Raw genomic sequence first — 20,952 nt, forward strand, 5'->3', positions numbered from 1 at the left:
ATTTATAAAATAAGGAAGGAGGAAAAGAGGAGACAAAAGCATTTTAGGTACTTTCAAAGTAAACTTAGGCTATGCCTAACGGATTTTAATAGAGGCCGATTAGTCTTAAGCAAAATTAGTGTGCTATGTGCAAATCATAGAAAAAGGAAGGGTTAGAATACAACTGTATGTTAATGTTAATGTTAATATATGTATATATTTGCAAGAATATATAAAAGATTTCCTAGGGCTCAAGCCATGAATCTTTTAGGGCACTATCTCCTCACTAACCATATCAAAACTCAATGCTAGGATATGCAAAGGCTTTTAGAGTAGAACACAAGCAATCAAAAGCCCAAACTATGCATACCCTCTCTCTTTTTTTCCTCCCATTTCTCTGTCACCAAGCAAGCACATATTCCAAAACTAAACAAGGAGAAAGTGAATCCTAACCTGATCCAAAAACCTCTCATCCTCATTAACATTTCCAATTCTGAGCAACTTGTAAAGGGCCAACGTATGTCTTCTTGCCTACCATCTCTCTCAAAGTTGAGAAAAGTGTTAGACAAGAATCATCGCCAATGCTCTTTCCTCCCACTTTATTGCCACCCTTATTGAGTTCTTGTTGCCTATCTTTAGATCTTTAGATGGTTGTTCACACTTTGTTTAATCTTTCCATGGCTATAACAACCTCCCCCCAGTGCCTCATACTCCTCAGTGGCATCAATAGCCGAGAGAAGGAGCCTCCTCCAGATGGAGCTAAAGAAGAACTACTGGGGACAACTCCATCTCCTACTCTCTATCTCCATTGCTCTCAACTTCTTCACTCAATGTGGTAAGTCTTTCATTACATTTTATTGCCTCCTGGTTGGTATCTCAGAATAACTAAACATATTTTTATCTTTTTTATACCTAATTAAATTTATTCTTAAAGAATTCAATACTAACGAATTGAGTTCGCAGGAGCTAGCAGAGGCCTACATCAGCACAAGAAACTCACATTATTTACATCCTTGGAATCCGCACAGCCCGACGAATTATCCTCACCGTCTGATCCTGACTACAGTGTTGGATCACCCTTCTTACTACCCCCATATGGAGATGTTATGGGCCCTTCTACATCACCTATAAACAATCCCCCCTTCTGTAACTATCCCCCAATTACACCATACCCTCCTAGCGCTATAACACCAACTCCTATAATTCCAAGCCAATCTTCACCACCACCGCCACCAACTTCAACATATAATTCACCACCATTTCTCACTCCCAATCCGCCGGAAACCACCCCGAGTACGCCGATCGTTAACCCTAATCCACCATCGACGAGTATCCCTAATCCACCGTCGACAAGTATACCTTATCCACCCTCGACGAGTATTCCTAATCCACCGATCCTCAAGCCTAGCCCGCCAAGTTACATACCTAGCCCGTCAAGTTTCGTTCCTAGCCCTCCGTTTTATGTTCCCGGTCCGCCGATTTTCCTACCCCCGATAGTGTACCCGCCGCCACTGGCACCTCCATCGCCGTCGACCGGCACATTGCCGGCATTGTGGTGTGTGGCGAAGCCTACAGTTCCTGACCCAATCATCCAAGAGGCTATGGACTATGCGTGTGGGTCAGGTGCAGACTGTGACTCAATCCTGCCCAGTGGCTCATGCTACCAACCTGATACGTTGATTGCCCATGCATCTTTTGCCTTCAATAGCTACTGGCAAAGGACTAAGGTGGCCGGAGGGACCTGCGATTTCGGCGGTACGGCGATGCTCATCACCAAGGACCCAAGTAAGTATAGCGAGCATTGCCAACAGTCTCGTCCACAGAGACACATAAAGTGTTTATAATTTTTAAAAGTAATTAGGTCACTCCACTAGCACCAATAAAACATTCTAAAACATAATTCCACTTCCAAGTCTTATGATGCCTCCTGCTCCATCTTTCTCTAGTTATTTTGTTCTTGACCTCTGTCCTGCTAATCTGTTTCTTTGCAGGCTTTGATGGTTGCCGTTTCAATCTTTTATAAGAAAATTATGGACATAGTTACAGACAAAGAGAACTCTGGTGGCCAAAAATAAGACTGGTGGATGTATCCATTTTGCAACATAGCATTTCAGTTTGCAGTGCTGAATAGAGCTACAACTTTTAATTTTGTACCTAGCTGCTGTTCAGGTGATTTAAAGTTCTTTTTGGTGTGACAGAGCAGTGTAGTCAACAACTCTCTTCAAGATTTCTTCTTTACTAAAGATATATATATATATATATATATATATATATATATAGCAAGATCTGTAAGCATAGCATTTCTTTGTTTTCTTTTTTTTAATATTTACCTTGTTGATTCTTTTGAATAAGTTGTGAGATTGCTAGTCCCCATATATTGTACTTGAAAACAGGGTTAAAGGTAAAAGATTGATGGCATCAAATAAATAAAGAAAATCCTCCTTTTATGTCATGAGAAGAAGTCCTACATATATATATATATATATATGTTAGAGAAACTCTTTATAAGAATTTACTTACGCCCTATATATTCAGGCAAAAAGTTGCTTCATAAATAAATTGTCTCTGAAGACTTTGCTGCTGCTATAAGTGAGAAGAATAGCTTTTAATTCTTAGCATCAACAACTGTGTTCTGAAAACCATATAAAGCCTGAATAGTATACTGGATGAAACATGGGCAGGGCTTGGGCTATTCTTTATTGGGCCTGGACTAGCCCATGAGAACCTATCCATAGTCCAAAGTCCGAATCCAATAGTCAAGTCAACTAGTTTGAGTCTCTTTCGGATCGGGTTAGCGGGTTTATATAACATCTCCTTTCTTTCTTTCCCTTAAGAGTTAAAACCTAACGTTAACCCTTCTAGCATACAACTTAATAATCCTAGCGCCGGCGATGTCGTCGATGGATCTCGCCGCCTCGGGGATGTTCCTGCAGACGCAGACTCCCGCGACGGTGCTCTGCTGTATCTGCGGCGTCTCTATGCCGTCCAACCCGGCGAATATGTGCGTCCGCTGCCTTCGATTACGCGTCGACATCACCGCCGGCCTACCTCGGCAAGCTGCCGTCGTGTACTGCCCGGACTGCTCCTCCTACCTCAACCCTCCAAGCACGTGGGTACCCGCCTCCTTGGAGTCGCCCACCCTTCTCGCCTTCCTCCTCCGCCGCCTCCGCCGCCCACTATCCCGCCTCGTCCGCCTCGTCCACGCTGAGTTCGCCTTCACCGAGCCCCACTCCAAGCGTATCCGCATCCGCCTTCGCGTCCAGCAAGAAGTCCTCAATGGCGCCATCCTCGAACAGCCCCACGTCGTCGAATTCACCGTCCATGACCACCTCTGCGACTCCTGCTCGCGCACCAAGACCAACCCCGACCAGTGGACCGCCGCCGTCCAGCTCAGGCAGCACGTGACCCACCGCCGGACCTTCCTCTACCTCGAGCAGCTCATCCTTCGCCACGGCGTGGCCGCTCGAGCGCTCCGCATCGCCGCCTCGGAGCGCGGCCTCGACTTCTTCTTCACCTCCCGATCCCACGCCGCCCACCTTGTGGAATTCCTCTCCGGCGTCGCGCCCGTTCGATCCCGATCAGATAAGCAGCTCGTCTCTCATGACCCAAAGAGCAGTCTTTATAATTACAAGTACACCTTTTCCGTCGAAATCTGCCCGATTTGCCGCGAGGACCTCATCTGTCTTCCGCCCAAGGTTGCGAATTCCCTCGGTAACCTTGGCCCCCTTGTTCTCTGCGTCAAGATGTCCAGCTCCATTGCCCTCCTTGACCCCTTCACCCTCCGCGCCGCCTTTCTAGATGCAAACCAATACTGGCGAACATCTTTCCAGGCTTTGCTGTCTAGCAGACAGCTCGTCGAGTATATAGTGCTCGACATTGAGCCGGGGGCCGCTGAAGTCACCGTGGCAGGGTCCAGGTACCGGCTGGCCGATGCCCAGGTCGCCCGTGTATCTGACTTCGGGAAAAACGACAACATATTTACGGTCAAGACCCACCTAGGCTACCTCTTGAATCCTGGGGACTATGCACTCGGGTATGATCTCTATGGGGCTAATAGCAATGATCTGGAGATGGACAAGTATAAAGGTCTCATCTTGCCGGACGCCATACTTGTCAAGAAGAGCTATGAGGAGAAGCGGCGCAGGTCGCGTGCGAAGCCTCGTCCTTGGAAGCTAAAGAGCTTGATCATGGATGTGGATAATTCTACTAACAAGGGAAGGGCAGATGAGGAGAAGAGGAGCGTTGAGTACGAGGAGTTCCTCAGGGACCTGGAGGAGAATCCCGAATTGAGGTTTAACATATCCTTGTATCGGGACAAGGATTACCAGCCGTCTGAGATGGCTTCCACGGTCGGTGGGGATGATATCCCATTCGTGCCTTTGGAGGAGTTGCTTGCTGATCTCGATCTAAGTGATGAGGAGGAGGAGCAAGAGGAAGAGGTAAAGGATGGCATGGTGGAGTGAGTTGTCCAACGGCATCTTTATCATAAATCTTGTTTTGGAACTACTTTACTTTTCCAACATTTTGGAGCTTCCAAATCTTTGATTTTGTAACTATTACTATAAGATAATAAGTTGATTTGAGCTATATATATATATATATATATATTTATTTATTTATCTGATCATCAAGGTGGAAAACTGGAAATACATTAATTATGCTTGCCAATATTGCTTGTCTAGTGCTCATCTTCAAAGTCCTTATTGCTGTAGAGGCATTGGAGCCACTGCAAGTTGATAATCCTGTGCTTAATTTGCTTGGATTTATAGTGAGTTTTTCTGTTTGATGGAATATTTGTTGGGTGTAAAGAATGTAATGTTTTTTTTTGTTGTTGCGAGAGATGTGAACTTACATTACGTGACATTCATGACGAGTTTTGACTTTTTGGTAGTGTGAAGCAGCAATAAGAACTAATGGAGTTCGAGGGTATGTATACTAAATTACCACAAACAATGAATAAGAACGAAAGTCCAGAACCCAGTTATCTACTTCCTGGGGAGGATGTCGAATATCATTAAAGAAAACACTATACTACCCAAATTTGTTGTACAACTGTGGAAATTTTATTGCCCCTTTTTATGGTGGGGGGATTTGTTGGATCCTACAGTAATACTAGTTTAACTATATCTTTGGTTTTCTTAATAAAGTGGGAGATGATGAGAGTCTTTTTTTTTCTTTAAGTTAGAAGATTATAAGAGATTTTTTAATAGGATTAAGAGTGTACTTTAATTTAACTAGGGAGAATAATGCCTATATAAAGATAGAGGGCACATTGAGATGATGACCTGTGATGGGCATGCTGGGAGTTTGCGATGGATACTTAATAGTGCATATAGTATCACGTAGAGGTACTGATTGTGCGGGACACACAAATGATGCAAGATAAAAATTAGAGTGCTAGTGAGTTGCTCTATAAGAGTCTATGTCTGGGCGAGCCAGGCTGAGTTTTTCGGGTCAATGACTTGACTTAAATAGTTATATACGGCTCAACCCACTAATCACTCAGGTTTAGGTCAGGCTAAAATATTTTATAGTCTATTAGTGTCCACTAGTCCATTAGATATTGGACTTGGGTTGAATATAATTACTCTAACATAATGAGTTAAATATAAAAAATAATATAATTTAATGGGCTTATATATAAAGATATTTTAGTTATCTTTTATAAAAACATACTTATATATTGATATACAGTTTAGTAAATATCTAATGTCGGACTAAAAAAATTATAGAAATATGCATATATTATAGGTTAAGCTATAGATGAGAATAGTGGATCGGACTTTCGGACCAAGCCGGGTAGGCAAAGGCTTAGCCCATGCTCACTAACATCTCAGGTTCAGGCCGAATTTCAACTGTTGGGGCTTAATGATTGGGCTTAATGATTATCTTTAGGCATGTCGGGAGCCAATATATGCAGCAATAAAATGCAGTAAAAGAGAGTATCTCGTGTCTGAGTTCGTACTAGCTGTTTATGTTTACATGGGTATATTCTTTAGATTAGTTTATCCAAGATGTTTTAGAGTCTGTGTAGTATATATCTTGGGTAGTGATTTTACTACAGCTCCATAATTTTCTCACATCGAGAAGGTTTTTCCATATAAATCTGTCTGAATTTACTGTAATTATTCTATTCTCTTTTAGTATTTGGGGAGACCAAATCATACATGGAGTGCGAAAATACTTTCTTTTGATGATTGGTGTTAGGCTATGCATAATAAGTTGAATTAAGTTGTTGAGGGTTGACACATTGATATCAAACTCGGGGAAAATCTTTAGCCATGTAAATATTTGACTTTATATAAACTGCTGATATGACAACTTTTATACAATTTTTTACCATGGATTTACTCTCAACAGCACCCAATTGATCAGTATCCTCTGCTTCCTGAGGTCATTGATAATTCTAATGGCATTCTGAAAATTTAGGCCTATACAAATTGACATAGTAGCTTCATCTTATTTCTCACATACACTAGATAATCCAGCAAATCTTAATTCTGACAAGATAATTCATTACTTCAGTAAAACACCAACACATGGTATATTACATTAGGCAGTTGACAAGACTTGGTTAAATTCTATAGCTAAATCATACATACATAGAGATAAAGCTTGCTTCCATTTACAATAAAAGCCCGTCTTGAAGTATTATATTACATCGCAATCTGGCAGATTTCTGAATTTTCAAGTATTAAGATACATATCACGGATAAAAGGTTAGCTATCAATTGATGATGTGAAGTCTCGAAACAATTCATAATCAGCACCTGAAGAATCTCTGTTCCAGGATAAATCTGAAGGATCTCCTAGCTTCCTGCATAAATCGGTACATAAGAAAGTTATTAACTTATTATGCTGCAGCAAATCAGCAACATCAAAATCAGCATCTTCATGTAGAAGTATTAAACTTGGATTAATATGCACCAATTGTTGCATATTCAAGTGATTTAACCAGGTTAAGTTCATATAGTTAGAATATCATTGATTAGTTCAATTGAGCACGTAACGATTAAAATAAGATCTTTAATGGGTGCGGATGCTATGTGCTGCATCATTTAGGAGTAAGATGAGATCACAATAAGGAGAAACACAAATGTTCTCTTCCATATCATTTAGTATTTCAGGATATTGTTGTGCGTGCCAAAACTCTGCCACACAGCACAGACCCTCTAAGGAGTCTTCCATGTTACAGCACACTGAAGCATGCAGCAGCAATAGTCACAACAGACATCCACACTAAACCCCATTTGACTGGCATATTCATGCTTCTAACTAACACAGAATGACGAAATATTACTCCTATTATGCAATTATGAGAACAAAGATCTGCAAGACTGGAATGCCATCTGCGTTTCCTGTAGAAAATAAAAAGTGAGTTGCCATGATTAGAGTCTGACTAAGTAAACCATGATTTCTGTGTCCTATTTCCAGGCCAATTCTTTCTTCAAAGGAAATTGAGTACATTATGCCGGTCTAATAGTTTGTATGCAAACTTCTTGACGCAATAAATTTATCTATAAGTTCCATGATTCCATCTATCTACTAGATTTAAAATATAAGGTAATATGCTTGAACGTGTGCAGGGGCTTGTTCAATATACTATTATCAATTAGCTTGTTGATGATTTCATTTATCAGAACTTATAGAATTTCTATCATAAAAATAGTAAAATCATATATAACTTAGCATCTTGACAAACCGGTATAGCAGACACAAAGTTGCTCAAACTTCACTTTCATGTTTCAAAGTGAAACGAGAATTGGCATTGCCTCACTATCTGGGAGTGAATATTCACTCTCTATATAAAAGCAACCTTTGTTTTGAAGTTTGCGTCAGTGACATGATATAATGCCTTTGGTATGGAAATTGTTGACATTTTGCAAGTATAGAAACCAATTATATCCTTTAGAAAGATTTAAAAAAAAGGGATCACGTACAAATCAGAGGACTGACGAGAACGTAGTGAATATCAAAACGAAAATTTTGGTCACCTGATAACTCACCTTGATTTTATCATGTACACCAATGTAAATGCAACAGCCAGAAAGAAGCATAATCCACCAACAGTGAGGTATGCCAAGCCAAGAAAGTCATTCTTTCCACCGAGCCAGCTTGTGGTGGAAAGCACTAACTTCTTCTTGCCATTGAAAATGTATGTGTTATAATTGTTCTTCAAGGTCACCAATATGGTATCATTCTCTTTGAGATCTAATTCAATCTTCCCATACAACTTTCTAAATATTGGAAGAGCTGCAATGCGCATCCAAACAATAAGGTCCTCCTGTTCGTTCAACTGTTCATATAGAAAACTGAACTAGATCAGCAATTCAACATCCAGTTCAGTCATAAGCTACTGTTAATTATATAAGATGCCATCCAAATCCAAAAGGGGGTTCAAAAGGACTGAGTCAATCTTGACTCGGTAAATTGTCAATAATCAGTCTCCATCAGGCCGAAGGAAATAATTCAAACCAGATAAAACTGGGAGATCCACATTTCTTAATAATTTTGATAGATGATGCCCACTGACTTCACACTCATAACATCTACTATCCCATTTAGTGCATATGGTATTGATTTTCCAATGATCCACCAATAAAGAGATAATGGTAGTCCAATCAAGTTAATGTAAAAGAAAAACTACTTACAGGTATGTCTGCATTAAGTTTTCCACCACCAATCAGTGTTCCATTCTGGAAGTTCTTAGGATAGACATTCTTCCCAAACTTGTGGTCCCTGTCACTCTTCCAGGAAATGCCTTTCTTGTTCACAGTTAACTTCTGATCACCACGAGTAAATCTATATGTATCGTTGAAAAAACTCCATGCTATCAGCCCACAAGGAACAATTGGAGAACCATCTTCCGTAGTCCTTTCAGGATCACAATAGCTTGTCTCATTTGCCTCCTTAGAATTTCTCAGCTGTGCATCATTTCGGCTCTTGACATACCTGAATATCAAAAGCATCACCGGTTGAGCAGGAATGCTATATGCTGTAAGGCAAGTTATAAACACCTCTCATTATTCAAAGCAGAAAAGTAGCTAAGAAAGAGAGAAATTATGACTATCAACTTGATGGGTTGTTTATCATTCAGTATAATATATTAAATTGCTAAAAACGATAGTAGTTATTCACCGAACATGTGGAGGAAAAGTTCATGTCAAAGAAGAAAACAAATGTAAGTAACACTTGCTTACAATACCGGCTATACATCTTTAAAATGGATATTAGTTTTGCTAGCTTAAAAGTGGATGGAAATTACCTCCTATGGTTCTGGTAGAAGTTATCAAGTTGGTAATACACATAAATGGGCTGGTGCATATCCCTTGGAACCTGCAAGGAGAAAAGTATTTCATGTTTTCATCCAATCATTTAATTAATACTTCCTACTTTATTAGAAAACCTTCTAGTTTACAGTTTACACTTTTACACACTTAATCACAAACTTATAAAACTCATGATTATTGCTTCTCACTCTTGTTCAAAGTTTTCAAAACTACCACAACTAATTTTCTCATTATATAACTCATTACCTTTATTAGTCTTGTGCAGGTTTTATCAATAGCTGCATTTTGGATGTAGGCAACTTTATCATTAGTCATATTCCTTGGCACACATGCAGTCTCATACTGATCAACAATTTCAACTACCTATCAAAGGAAGACTATTCAGTAACAGAAAAGGAAATAAAAGAAGATATAGGCATATAGCCATCATGAGATTAAACAACAAAATTAGTTTTGTCATACTCCGTTAGAAGCTAGTAATGAAGCGACGCCAATAGGGACAAAGACAATGCCGATGAGTGTGAATACCGAGATGACCTACAAAAGATGGTGTGATGGTTGTCACATATTCCATCAAAATGTTCTTAAATTGACAAGCCAATCATCGCAATTGAAACTTACCCATTGGGGAGTAAGTATCGGCTTACAAGCTGGGAGTTCCTGCTGTGTAAATCTCGAATCTGTGCACCCAACGATAATAACTTTAAGTGCCTATAAAAAAAACAACTAATATCTTCCAAACAGAAAGAAACTAGCTGCACAAGGACTTTTATCCATCCTAAGGAAGAAGATTTTTAATGGGCTAAACCAAGTATCGTTCGGAGAAGCATAAAAAGAAAAATTGAGACCGAAATAAGCGAAATGTTATAACATTAAAATTTACAACTACAATCCCTAACAAGAGAAGGAAAAAGACAAAAGGCATAACTATAAAGAGGCATACAAATAGTAAAACTTAAAGAGAATCCAACCATTCCCTCGAAATTAACCCAGAAATTACCACAAAATGCGATTTTGAAGAGAGATTACATTTGGGTCTCCTCGGTTTCCTCGTCGGAGCAGCCGCCGCAACCCCGGAACTGGAGCTCGATCCGACGACAGAATCCACGATATAATTCATCACCCCACACCAAGAACAGCTCCAGGTACAGCAAAAGAAGGGAAATCTTAAAGCAAGTTAGTACCTAAATCGAGACGGGTTTTCTCCTAATCATTCTAAAAACAAGGAAAGCTTCCATCTTTCTAAAATCTAAAACGCCTCCGCTTTGCCGGCGGGGATAATTCGATTGAAAGAGAGGATAATAGGAGGAGAAGAGCCACCAAATCGATCGAAGAAATCGATAAAACCGAAACAAAAAACGCTTCTTTCGTGAAACGCAAGAGGAGGCAACGAAGGGTAGTGGGTAGTGTCAAGTAAAGGATCGAACTGAGCCGTCATCGCTTTACCCGCGTTGGTGGGACTTCTTGACTCTTATTAAATTCTTTTCTGTTGGAGAAAAATAGAATTATATTGAGGAAATTATATTACTAGAAATTCCGACACTAAATTTAGCCGCAATGTTCGAACCTGTCACGTTAACTAGAACCGTATAAATTTGACGTTCTATATATAGTCGAATTCAAATTTCAATCGTGTAACTTATGTTCACAAACTAAACATATTTCATTGATTTTATTTTTCATATATACCCCCCAAAATATTTTTTATCTGTGTATAACCTTTAAATTTTCAAATTTGCATATATATATATATATATTATCCCTTTACAAAGCATATTACTTTTACATGAATGCCCTTCAGATATACTTTTAAACAGATATAGGTTTAATAACTTAGCAGACAAAGATATCGATATCCTAAACTCGAAGGAATGCATGCAATTAAGAATAATGTATTTCTATATTTTAATTGTTAACTGATAAAATCTTAACAGTTGGTTATATTCAAAAGATATGTATATAAAATAAAGGGGTTTTTAAGGGATATATATATATATATATATATATATATATATATACACACCAATATCAACTTTGTAGAAAGGTAAGCAGGCAAATAAGAGATTTTAGTACAGTGTAAATGTCTGCTTCATATCAAATTATCAGGCTTAATATTATGCAATCAACAGATATGAACATGTGTACCCACTATTACTCATCAATTGGACTTAGAACATACAGGCATCATGATGTAGAGTAGTATAGAGCTCACACCATAAACTACATAAAAAAGAAAACCTTCTTTCAGGAAGTATCAGCAAATAGATGGTTAGTTAACTTCAAGCTGTTCATGGATAACTGCGTTTACAGCACCGATCATTTCCTTGGGCGATGTGAATCCATCAGTTTTCATGTAAAAAACATGAAGAATTCTGCACATCTTCCAGAACAAGTCCTTGCAAGGTCTAGGAACCACACTTCCCTCTCTCAGGACTAGCCTCAGTAAGTCTATCCTACTGGAGTTGATAGTGCTCTGTATTGCCTTCTTAGCCTCTTCTACTGAAGTCGAACCGCCACTATTTAGTACATAAAGTGAGACGCTGTTCAGTTTCCCCTGGTTGCCTTCTCTCTGTCATTATAGCAATTAGTCTCCAACTGAAGAAAACAACTATTTTGTGGGATTAAGAACCATCTTTCTAAGCACAGTATTAGCTAAATTATTAGAGTAAATATGTAAAAAAGTATCTACAAAGTAGACTCAATTCAAACCTTAGCAGGGCTTCCAAACTTAACCAATGTTTCCAAATAACTTCCTCAGATAAAACTGACAAGATAAGGATTCCTAAGTCAAGGTGACTAAGACAAACTAGTCTGCAAAGGGATAATAATAATTGCTACAGCCAGCAGAGAGCCAACTCCCCACATCTATAAACTTGTGACGAGAGATGTGCCCACACAGCATTTTTAGTTGATTAGTTCACAGTTATTAGGTAAAGATGAGCATGAAACAAACCCTCTTACCTCAAAACCTTGAATATCATTCAGAAGTCGGCCACAAGTGCTCACTAGCTTGAACATATTATTGTAATCTGAGTCTCTGATGACTTCTTCTGAAAGCTTTGGTCCGACAAAGTAGAGTGCTGGAAGGATGATGGGTCCCAATGCAAATGATATATATCCATTTGTCATGTATTGCTCCAGTGAAGGCACTGATTTGTTTCTCAACCACTCCACCTCATTCATCATGGACCTCAGCAAAGTAAGCCACTGTCAATTAAATTATTGCAAGTCAATTTTTTATCTAATAGATTGTCATGTTTTACTTAAAATAAAATTTAGTTCCTCACTATTCTGACTAAATGGTTGGTGACACAACGGTTCTGAAGTTCAGATGCTCTAGCTCCAAGCTCATTGACAGTACAGTACAGAGCAGAAAATATAATCTTTACTTGCTCAGAGTAGAACTGTTTCCCATGATTCCCATCCCACCTGTCAGACATATGAGAAGAAGAAGAGCAAGATTCAGGAAAATGACTGGCAAGATTAGATAGTCCATTTTTTGGAAAACGGTTGTACATAAACATAAAGAGAAGAACCTACTTCTCCACTAATGCAATCAGGTTCTCTAATTCTTCTCTGGACCCTCCTACGTCAAAGAAGTCATCAACCACAGTTGTCAGCACACCATTTTTGGCCCATGAAATGCGAGCATCAGATATTTCAGGAGAGAATAAAGTAGCAGCAGCAGAGAGATAGCAGAATGTTAGCTTCTGCCGAGCGAATTCTAGCTGATCCAGCTTGTTTTCTTTGACCCAACTATTACCATCAAAGAGTCAGCCAAGGAAAGCACTACACCTGAGGTAATATAATACGAGGGTATGTAGGAGACACATACCTCTCAAGAAGCTTGAGCTCTTTTCTGTAGATAGACTGAGAAAGATTAAAATCTTCGACAGCCAATTCCAGAAGATCATCATTGATGCAATAAAATCTGTCATTTGTGTTGCAGAAATCAGTGTCAAGTGAAGGTTCTAAAATAATATGGTATATTGTTCTCTAGAAAGATAATTCTTACGTATATGATGTTTTGAGGGTATGAATTTTCTCTACATTAAAATTCTCAATGTTTCTCTTGTGCTCTAGGCGTTCCAAATTGGCGTAAAAGGGAAATCTAAGAGCATAATCCACCTGACAATACAAATCAGTCACCTATCCACAGAAATTCAATCGGTTTCCTAAACTCCTTAGTTTGACCTCTGCAAATAGATTGGCTCTTACATGACTCAGAGTAGTAAATACCTTTTGGAAAGTAACTGGGGACCCATGCTTTGAACTGCTGGATAGTTCTGTTTTCAATAAGCTACTTGACCAAGAGTGCAATTTGTCTAGAACCTGTTCATTTGGCGAGATTTTGATTTCTGAAGCTTTATATAATTCTACAACACTGTTCATATCTTTCAGGTGTCCTTGAACTGAACAAAAGAAATTTTCTGCTTCACCAAGATGAGAAAACACATCTGCACCATGCAACACGTTGTTAATACTGTTAATACTAAAGTGAGTAGATATCTTGCTAAATGCTAACTGCAACTCTAAACAATAGCTTAACGTAATAAAGTACCTGATGAAACATCATATCCATTCATACGTAAATGTCGAAAAGCCATGGCAAATGTTGCCATGTCAGAGTTAATTTCCTCATCATTCTGCAACCAGCATCTGTAGGTATGTTGAAGTCAACTTTATTGATACAGCATATACAATGTAGATTTAAAACTTTTTTCTAGCATAATACCTGTAGATCCTATCTAATATTCTCTTTATCTCATAAGTAAAATGTTGAGCAATCCCCAGCTTTTCAAGAGTATCAACCATGGAAAGATGGCAATGCATCTCTAGAGGATATGCTGTAGGAACTGTGAAACTTCTGCTTAGGATTTTTATAGCATTTCTACATTATTCTCCTTAGGATTTGTATAACATTTCTAAATTTTTGAAAGACAATGCAGTGGGATCCACCTGAACTGCCACACTTCTGTAGAAGAGCACGCAAGTATTCAAAAGCTTCAGCATCATGAAGATGGATGAAAGCAGCAGCTGTTGTAGACGGTGAATTGAATAAAGAACCATTTTTCCTCTGATATCTCATAACATCATTCCAATCCTGTGATTTTCCTAATCCTTCTGCTACATATGCAATATATGCTTTTCCTCCCTCAGAAGTGTTTAGGGACCTTCTAAACAGAAGTGCAGAAATCATTCCATGTTAGCAATTATATGGATGAGAATAGGAAATCTACAACCATAGGAGAAGAAAACATGGTATTCCTTCAACAAAAATATGGATATGCGCATGCATGGACATGTGTGAAGTACTTCTAGACATACAACGTAAAAGTAAGTTTATTTGTCTCCTTAATAAAACTAAAGAGAACTTTGAATTGCTCTAGCACCTTCCCTTTAATGATATCTTGCTGCCCAAAAATGGAGCAGATCTTCTGTTCTAACAAGAGATTACTGGACTAAAAGCTAGGATACTTACCAGTGAGAAGCACAGTTAAGACTACATGTATAAAAACAAATACAACGCATACAATGTGTGTGTGTACAACATACATCAATGCTTGTGAACACCTGTGGTCGTATAGATAGATAGCTATGGAGCATCCAAAAGTGGATGGCACATCAAAATCATATAAACCTGCCAGCATCCAAACATGCACATAATCTTCAACTACAAATGTCCAGTGAACTCACTTTTTCAATTCCAAATCTCTCAGAGAAAGAACACCCTCCATGGCTATGTGGCTAACAGTAAGGTCTAAACCCATGTCTATGGCAAATCCAAGCATACCAGGGAATATGATATCAAAGCCAATTGGAGAATGCAACTGCACGTCCATAATGCATGAGAAATTAGATCTGATAAAGTGAAGGCCTGCAAAAAAACCAGAAAATTAAAATTAAAATAAAGTTCTTAAACCAAGAAGTAGAGATGATAATTAGGCTCGACCCGTCCAAATCCGGCCCAAACCCGTCTAAGCCTGAGATGATAGTGCGCGGCATGGGCTAAGCCTTTGCCCACCCGGTCCGGCCCGAAAGTCCGAAAGCCCGACTCATTACTCTCATCTATAATCCGACTCATAATGTATGCATATTACTATAATTTTTATAGTCCCACGTTTGATATTTAGTAAACTATATATATATAAAATTATGTTCCCATGAAAAGAAACTAAAATGTCTTCATGTAAGCCCATTAAACTCGGCTCAATAGGATATAATATATTTCAGCCTAATATTTAATGGGCTAGTTGATAGTAACGAGCTAGAATATTCTAGCCCGGTCCAAACCGGGCTCGGCCCGTGCGATGATCACCTCAAGAAGCAAAGCATAATGTGATAAGGAAATGCTCATCTGATACCCCTTCTGATATGCTCTTCACCAACATTCCACCGCTTGAGCGCAAGCACACACGCCAATGTGGAAGACAGAGCATCTTTAATGAGGGAGCGATGGAGATGAACAAGTCCCCATGAGCCATCAGAATGTTGATTATCTAGTATCCAATTTACACATTGTGGGAAGCATGGAAGCCCAGGAGATCCTGGGGAGGGGACCATGGCTACCCATGCTGTGTCATATGCAGAAACTGAAAGCTCAACCTCCAGCAGTTGCTCTCTTATTCTTTCTTTCGATTCCTTAGCATCCTACAGTGTAGCAAGACATTTAATTCGATAAATGCATCATTATGCAATTCAACAAGAACAAGGGCCAGACCTGTACCATGACACATAGGTTCTCAATTCTACCTCCTCTCAACCCGACATCCGAATATGCTGCTAAAAAAGAGGATGAAATTTGGAAAACAATCAGGGAAACAAACACCATCCACATAGTCTACTTGACTAGAGATATAAGATAAATTTACAAAAAAATACCAGAAACTTTCACTCAACAGGATCAATCGTACCGAATCAAATTCTTAATCAATAATACACTTCTCAACATCTAAAAGTAGATGACAAACGATCCAAGAAGCCACAAAAAATAGAAAGAAAGAAACTTCATTACCTGCCGAAACTCGAGGAGGGCACGATTCAATGGGATTCCTAGTCTGGGTTCTATAAATTCCTGGATTTAAAAATCCCATAATCGGAACCAGATGATGATAGTAGTGAAACGGAGAGCATACTCGCTTTAGCTCTAAGAAAATAAAATGCAAGGAGAAAGAGGAATCGAGACGACTTCCGAGGGAGAGACTGAGAGTGTCAACCGTCGACTCCCGAAGCCCCTTCATTAATGTTTATTGCACATCAGCCCCTATAACTTTATAAAATCTTAAAACTGCCTCTCCGGATAGTTGTCGTCCAATTTTTCATTAAGAAATATAATATAATAATTATGTAATTTAATTTTAATTTCATGCAAATTGCCTGACCCGACCCAACTAGTAATGTAAATATAAACACAGTTTAGGTCATAAATAATATACATTATTTAAATTATGTAACACTATAAATCTCTTTTTCTTCCGAGCTCCTGCCATACTTTAACAACTTTTAAAATATATAGGCCTTGTTTGCTTTAAGTTTAGGAACTTAAGGGCCTCTAAACTAGTTCAGTAACTAAACATCTTTTTTTTATATCTAATTAAGTTTACTTTCTAAATAAATTAAGACTTAAAAATGAGACTAACTAATTGAGTTCAGAGCTTAGTCTCAAACCAAACAGAATAGGAACTTTGGTGATTCATAACTATTCATACCCTGAGTAATCCATAACTGATGCATTTCAGCAACTAATGCTCTCTAATACTTGGAATCTAAAGGGAATTGATAAAAGGCATAACTATAAAGAGGCATACAAATAGTAAAACTTAAAGAGAATCCAACCGTTCCCTCGAAATTAACCCAGAAATTACCAGAAAATGTGATTTTCCGCCGCATCCCCGGAACTGGAGCTCGATCCAACGACAGAATCCACGATATAATTCACCACCCCACACCAAGAACAGCTCCAGGTACAGCAAAAGAAGGGATATCTTAAAGCAAGTTAGTACCTAAATCGATATGGGTTTTCTCCTAATCATTCTAAAAACAAGGAAAGCTTCCATCTTTCTAAAATCTAAAGCGCCTCCGCTTTGCCGGCGGGGATAATTCGATTGAAAGAGAGGATAATAGGAGGAGGAGAGCCACCAAATCGATCGAAGAGATCGATAAAACCGAAACAAAAAACGCTTCTTTCGTGAAACGCAAGAGGAGGCAACGAAGGGTAGTGGGTAGTGGGTAGTGTCAAGTAAAGGATCGAACTGAGCCGTCATCGCTTTACCGGTTTACCACGACACATAGGTTCTCAATTCTACCTCCTCTCAACCCGACATCCGATTATGCTGGTAAAAAAGAGGATGAAATTTGGAAATCAATCAGGGAAACAAACACCATCCACATGGTCTACTTGACTAGAGAAATAAGATAAATTTACAAGAAAATACCAGAAACTTTCACTCAGCAGGATCAATCGTACCGAATCAGATTCTTAATCAATAATACACTTCTCAACATCTAAAATTAGATGACAAACGATTCAAGAAGCCACAAAAAAAAATAGAAAGAAAGAAAGAAAGAAACTTCATTACCTGCCGAAACTCGAGGAGGGCGCGATTCAATGGGATTCCTGGTCTGGGTTCCATAAATTCCTGGATTTAAAAATCGCGTGCCACAATCGAAACCAGATGATGATAGTAGTGAAACGGAGAGCATACTCGCTTTAGCTCTGAGAAAATAAAATGCAAGGAGAAAGAGGAATCGAGACGACTTCCGATAGGTCATAAATAATATACATTATTTAAATTAAATAACACCTATAAATCCCTTTTTTCTTCCAGGCTCTTGCCATACTTTGATTGACAACTTTTAAAACATATAGCCCTAATTAGCTTTTAAGTTTAGGAACTCTTCTGAATTGGTTCAGTAGTTAAATTTTTTTTTTTAATTTTTTTTATATCTAGTTAAATTTATTTTTTAAAAAAAAATTAAGATTAAAAAATAAAACTAACTAATCGGAACTTAGTCTCTAACCAAATAGAATAGAAACTTTAGTTTTTAAGATGCTTAATGATTCATAACTATTCTTACCCTGAGTAATCCAATACTTGGAATCTAAAGGAATTGAAAGAAGACAAAAAGGAAGTATCCAAGTCTAACAAAGTAACAGTTCAAAGACTTACTTAAAAGCTCTGCAAGTATCCAAATTCAACAAAAGATTCAGGATTTTTCTCACTGCTTTGAATTCTTTTCAATCCGAACCTTGCATATATATTTTTTATCATCTTGTTTTTATTAAATCTCTGAAAACACCCTGAGGAACACCTAAATTCCTCACTAAGTATCTGTAAAACACCTAATTAGTCCAAAAAGGGGTCATTTTCTGAAAATTTAGGAACACATTTAGCTAAGCCCAGCCCTTACATTGATTACAGAACATTATTCATTCAAGAATCAAAACTCCATCTTTAACAACTCTTACCATTAAGATAATTTACCAAAAAAAAGTAAAAGATTTAGTGAAATTATGCTGTTTATACTACAAATGGGCCACTTTGGAGTGTTCCACGGCCCAAACTAAAGGTGGGCTTCTCTCTCTCTCTCTCTCTCTGTTCTTTTGGGATTTTATGCATATTACTGCCTAGATATATTTTTTTAAGAAATTTATCAATTGTATGACAGATGGATAAGATATATTTATTAATAAATTAAATATTTTTTAAATAAATTTTGCAATCAAATATATATATATTTATGTATATTTTGGAAAAATCTTATCACAGGTGGATTTATTTTATGTAAATTTTTCCGAACAGAGTAAAATCTCTCTTACGTACCAACACCTTTTATTTTCTATTTTGCCCTTTCTTCCACTAATATGCAAAAGCTCTATCCTAATTTCTATTAGCAAATAATGACCAACATACTCTTCTATAAAACTAAAGTACTTGTGACCTATTAAAAATGACTAGCAAGAACAATCATTTTTGCATATATAGCAAATAATCATTAAATATAAGTATAAAGATTATAGAGGCATCTAATTTATTTTTAGGGTTTTTTACAAGTCACAATCTATATCTTACCTATTTTATAGTTCACATCCGTTTTTAAGAATTTTATAATTTGACTCCTCCTTTTTCTCTATAATTTTTAATTAACATCTTAGGTTAACTTAGAATGTATAGAAAAGAAATATTTCGTTATAATATATAAAATAATTTATAAATACTTAAATTACTCTCGTCTTTCTTTCATTCTCCTTTTTTTTTTCTTTCCAAAAAAGAAGAAGAAGAGGAGGAGGAGCGGGAGAGGGAGAGAGGAAGATGAGAAAAGGCACCCGTGGCAATGACAATGGCCATGATAGAGGAGGAAAAGATGGTTGAGGGATATAAAAAATACGAGGGAACGATAATAGTATTTTAATAACTTGATCGATGTTAGTTAATTAAAATAATATTAGAGTGTTAATGAGAATTATAAGGAAAAATAATGGATCGAATTACAAAATTTTCGAAAATAAAGTGTGAATAACAAAATATATAAATTGGAGTTTCAGATTTATAAAAATCTCTTATCCTTAAGAGGTGTATATAAAAATATCCTTGAAAAATCTTATATACAAATTAAACAAAGCCTATGTGAATATGTGATTGCCACTAAAATTTTACAAAGAGAACATGACTGCAATCACTGAAACTACAATCTGAAAGAAGCGAAGCTTCCTCTCAGTCTCTCATTCATGCTACCTTTTATTCCAAATCCTCTCTCTCTCTCTCTCTCTATGTGCTCAAAGTAGTCCCTCCCAAAGACCCAAACAGAATCCGAGGTGCTTTGATCTCCCCACAGACGATTTCCATTGGAAAAGGAGCCTTAAACCTCTCCTTATACATCTCCATCTCTCTTTCTCTCTCTCTCTCTCTCTCTCTCTCTCTCTCTCTCAGAGACTACCCAGCTTTCCAAATTTAATGCCCACCCACCTTGCCTCCTTCCAAAGCTCACAAGAAGCTTCCTCGGGAATTGCACTCTCTTGGTCTGTGTTCTCCCTCCCTTCCCTTTAACTTTGTTTGCGGAGAGAAAGAGTGAGAGAGAGAGAGAGAGAAAGAGCTTTCTCTTCCCAACTTGCACCACCCTCTCTCTCACACACACACATTTCTCTGCGCCCAATAAAGGCCTCTCACTCCTCTTTTTACCGAGACCAAAGAGAAAGGACCGAGAGAAGCAACACAAAGAGTATTTGACCAATGTAGGCTCATCATAAATTTATGTATGTTCGTAAATGGTCTTTTATCTCCCAGATTTATTATCTCAACGGGTTTATTTTAGAGACATCATCTGCTATCATTTGGCCCACCAAAAAGAATAACAAATTTATCATTGCTTATTGTAAAATATCAAATATTAATCTTATCCGTGTTTTATGTATGATATAAAAGGCTGATCTAGTCGCGCTTTGTATGAGATTTACATATCATTATAAGCATATACAAGAAAGGTGAGACGATTTGATTTATATTTATTATATTTTATATCTAATTTTAATATGTTTCTCTAATCATCCGAGTAACATGATAGATACAAATTAGAAAATGTTCTTCTCTCTCTCTACACATATCATTAATAGAAATAAAATGCCGATAAAATCAATACTTTATATTTAGAATAAAAATTGTCGAATTTGTCAGCGCTTTACAAC

At 37.8% G+C, this 20,952-nt stretch overlaps 3 protein-coding genes and 1 pseudogene across 18 annotated transcripts; 2 read left to right on the top strand and 2 right to left on the bottom strand.

Moving 5' to 3' along the window:
- Positions 1–308: 308 nt before the first annotated feature.
- LOC140793950 (uncharacterized) lies at positions 309–2,174 on the top strand. The gene is made up of 3 exons (XM_073145738.1): positions 309–814; positions 943–1,764; positions 1,971–2,174. The coding sequence occupies exons 1-3, from the start codon at positions 733–735 to the stop codon at positions 2,000–2,002; spliced, it is 936 nt and encodes a 311-aa protein (XP_073001839.1). The 5' UTR covers positions 309–732; the 3' UTR covers positions 2,003–2,174.
- A 641-nt stretch (positions 2,175–2,815) lies between these two features.
- Positions 2,816–4,568, top strand: LOC140793259 (uncharacterized; annotated as a pseudogene).
- Positions 4,569–6,459: 1,891 nt separating this feature from the next.
- Positions 6,460–10,732, bottom strand: LOC140793722 (ALA-interacting subunit 5-like). The gene is made up of 8 exons (XM_073145395.1): positions 10,299–10,732; positions 9,891–9,949; positions 9,732–9,806; positions 9,516–9,632; positions 9,245–9,315; positions 8,631–8,931; positions 7,986–8,275; positions 6,460–6,796 (listed from the first exon to the last, which is right to left on the bottom strand). The coding sequence occupies exons 1-8, from the start codon at positions 10,387–10,389 to the stop codon at positions 6,700–6,702; spliced, it is 1,101 nt and encodes a 366-aa protein (XP_073001496.1). The 5' UTR covers positions 10,390–10,732; the 3' UTR covers positions 6,460–6,699.
- A 601-nt stretch (positions 10,733–11,333) lies between these two features.
- Positions 11,334–18,482, bottom strand: LOC140793720 (ent-kaur-16-ene synthase, chloroplastic). 16 transcript variants are annotated; one of them, XM_073145388.1, is made up of 15 exons: positions 18,440–18,482; positions 17,849–17,985; positions 15,991–16,052; positions 15,635–15,920; positions 14,967–15,147; positions 14,229–14,446; positions 14,005–14,125; positions 13,831–13,928; positions 13,509–13,726; positions 13,285–13,397; positions 13,105–13,200; positions 12,810–13,025; positions 12,557–12,698; positions 12,231–12,476; positions 11,334–11,838 (listed from the first exon to the last, which is right to left on the bottom strand). In XM_073145388.1, the coding sequence occupies exons 2-15, from the start codon at positions 17,970–17,972 to the stop codon at positions 11,539–11,541; spliced, it is 2,421 nt and encodes an 806-aa protein (XP_073001489.1). In that variant the 5' UTR covers positions 17,973–17,985; positions 18,440–18,482; the 3' UTR covers positions 11,334–11,538. The 16 variants fall into 16 exon arrangements, with proteins under 16 accessions (XP_073001489.1, XP_073001488.1, XP_073001487.1 ...); XM_073145387.1 differs by lacking the exon at positions 18,440–18,482 and adding an exon at positions 18,074–18,123; XM_073145386.1 differs by lacking the exon at positions 18,440–18,482 and having other exon boundaries at positions 15,997–16,049; positions 17,849–18,030.
- Positions 18,483–20,952: the final 2,470 nt, after the last annotated feature.

The sequence above is a fragment of the Typha latifolia genome, chromosome 8 (genome assembly GCF_019914945.1).
Source record: "Typha latifolia isolate L0001 chromosome 8, TyphaL0001v2, whole genome shotgun sequence".
Classification (NCBI taxonomy): domain Eukaryota; kingdom Viridiplantae; phylum Streptophyta; class Magnoliopsida; order Poales; family Typhaceae; genus Typha; species Typha latifolia.

Bases quoted from the DNA above. Each gene is read 5' to 3' on its own strand.
- LOC140793950 (XM_073145738.1), top strand. From the start codon at position 733: ATGGAGCTAAAGAAGAACTACTGGGGACAACTCCATCTCCTACTCTCT. The intron at 815-942 runs GTAAGTCTTTCA...TTGAGTTCGCAG, and splicing joins CAACTTCTTCACTCAATGTG to GAGCTAGCAGAGGCCTACAT. The intron at 1,765-1,970 runs GTAAGTATAGCG...GTTTCTTTGCAG, and splicing joins GCTCATCACCAAGGACCCAA to GCTTTGATGGTTGCCGTTTC.
- LOC140793722 (XM_073145395.1), bottom strand. From the start codon at position 10,389: ATGAATTATATCGTGGATTCTGTCGTCGGATCGAGCTCCAGTTCCGGG. The intron at 8,276-8,630 runs GTAAGTAGTTTT...CTATATGAACAG, and splicing joins AACTTAATGCAGACATACCT to TTGAACGAACAGGAGGACCT. The intron at 6,797-7,985 runs GTGAGTTATCAG...CGATTTATGCAG, and splicing joins GTGTACATGATAAAATCAAG to GAAGCTAGGAGATCCTTCAG.
- LOC140793720 (XM_073145387.1), bottom strand. From the start codon at position 18,108: ATGGCAAGAGCCTGGAAGAAAAAAGGGATTTATAG. The intron at 13,929-14,004 runs GTATTATGCTAG...ACATACCTACAG, and splicing joins ATATTAGATAGGATCTACAG to ATGCTGGTTGCAGAATGATG. The intron at 11,839-12,230 runs GTAAGAGGGTTT...CTATAATGACAG, and splicing joins ATGATATTCAAGGTTTTGAG to AGAGAAGGCAACCAGGGGAA.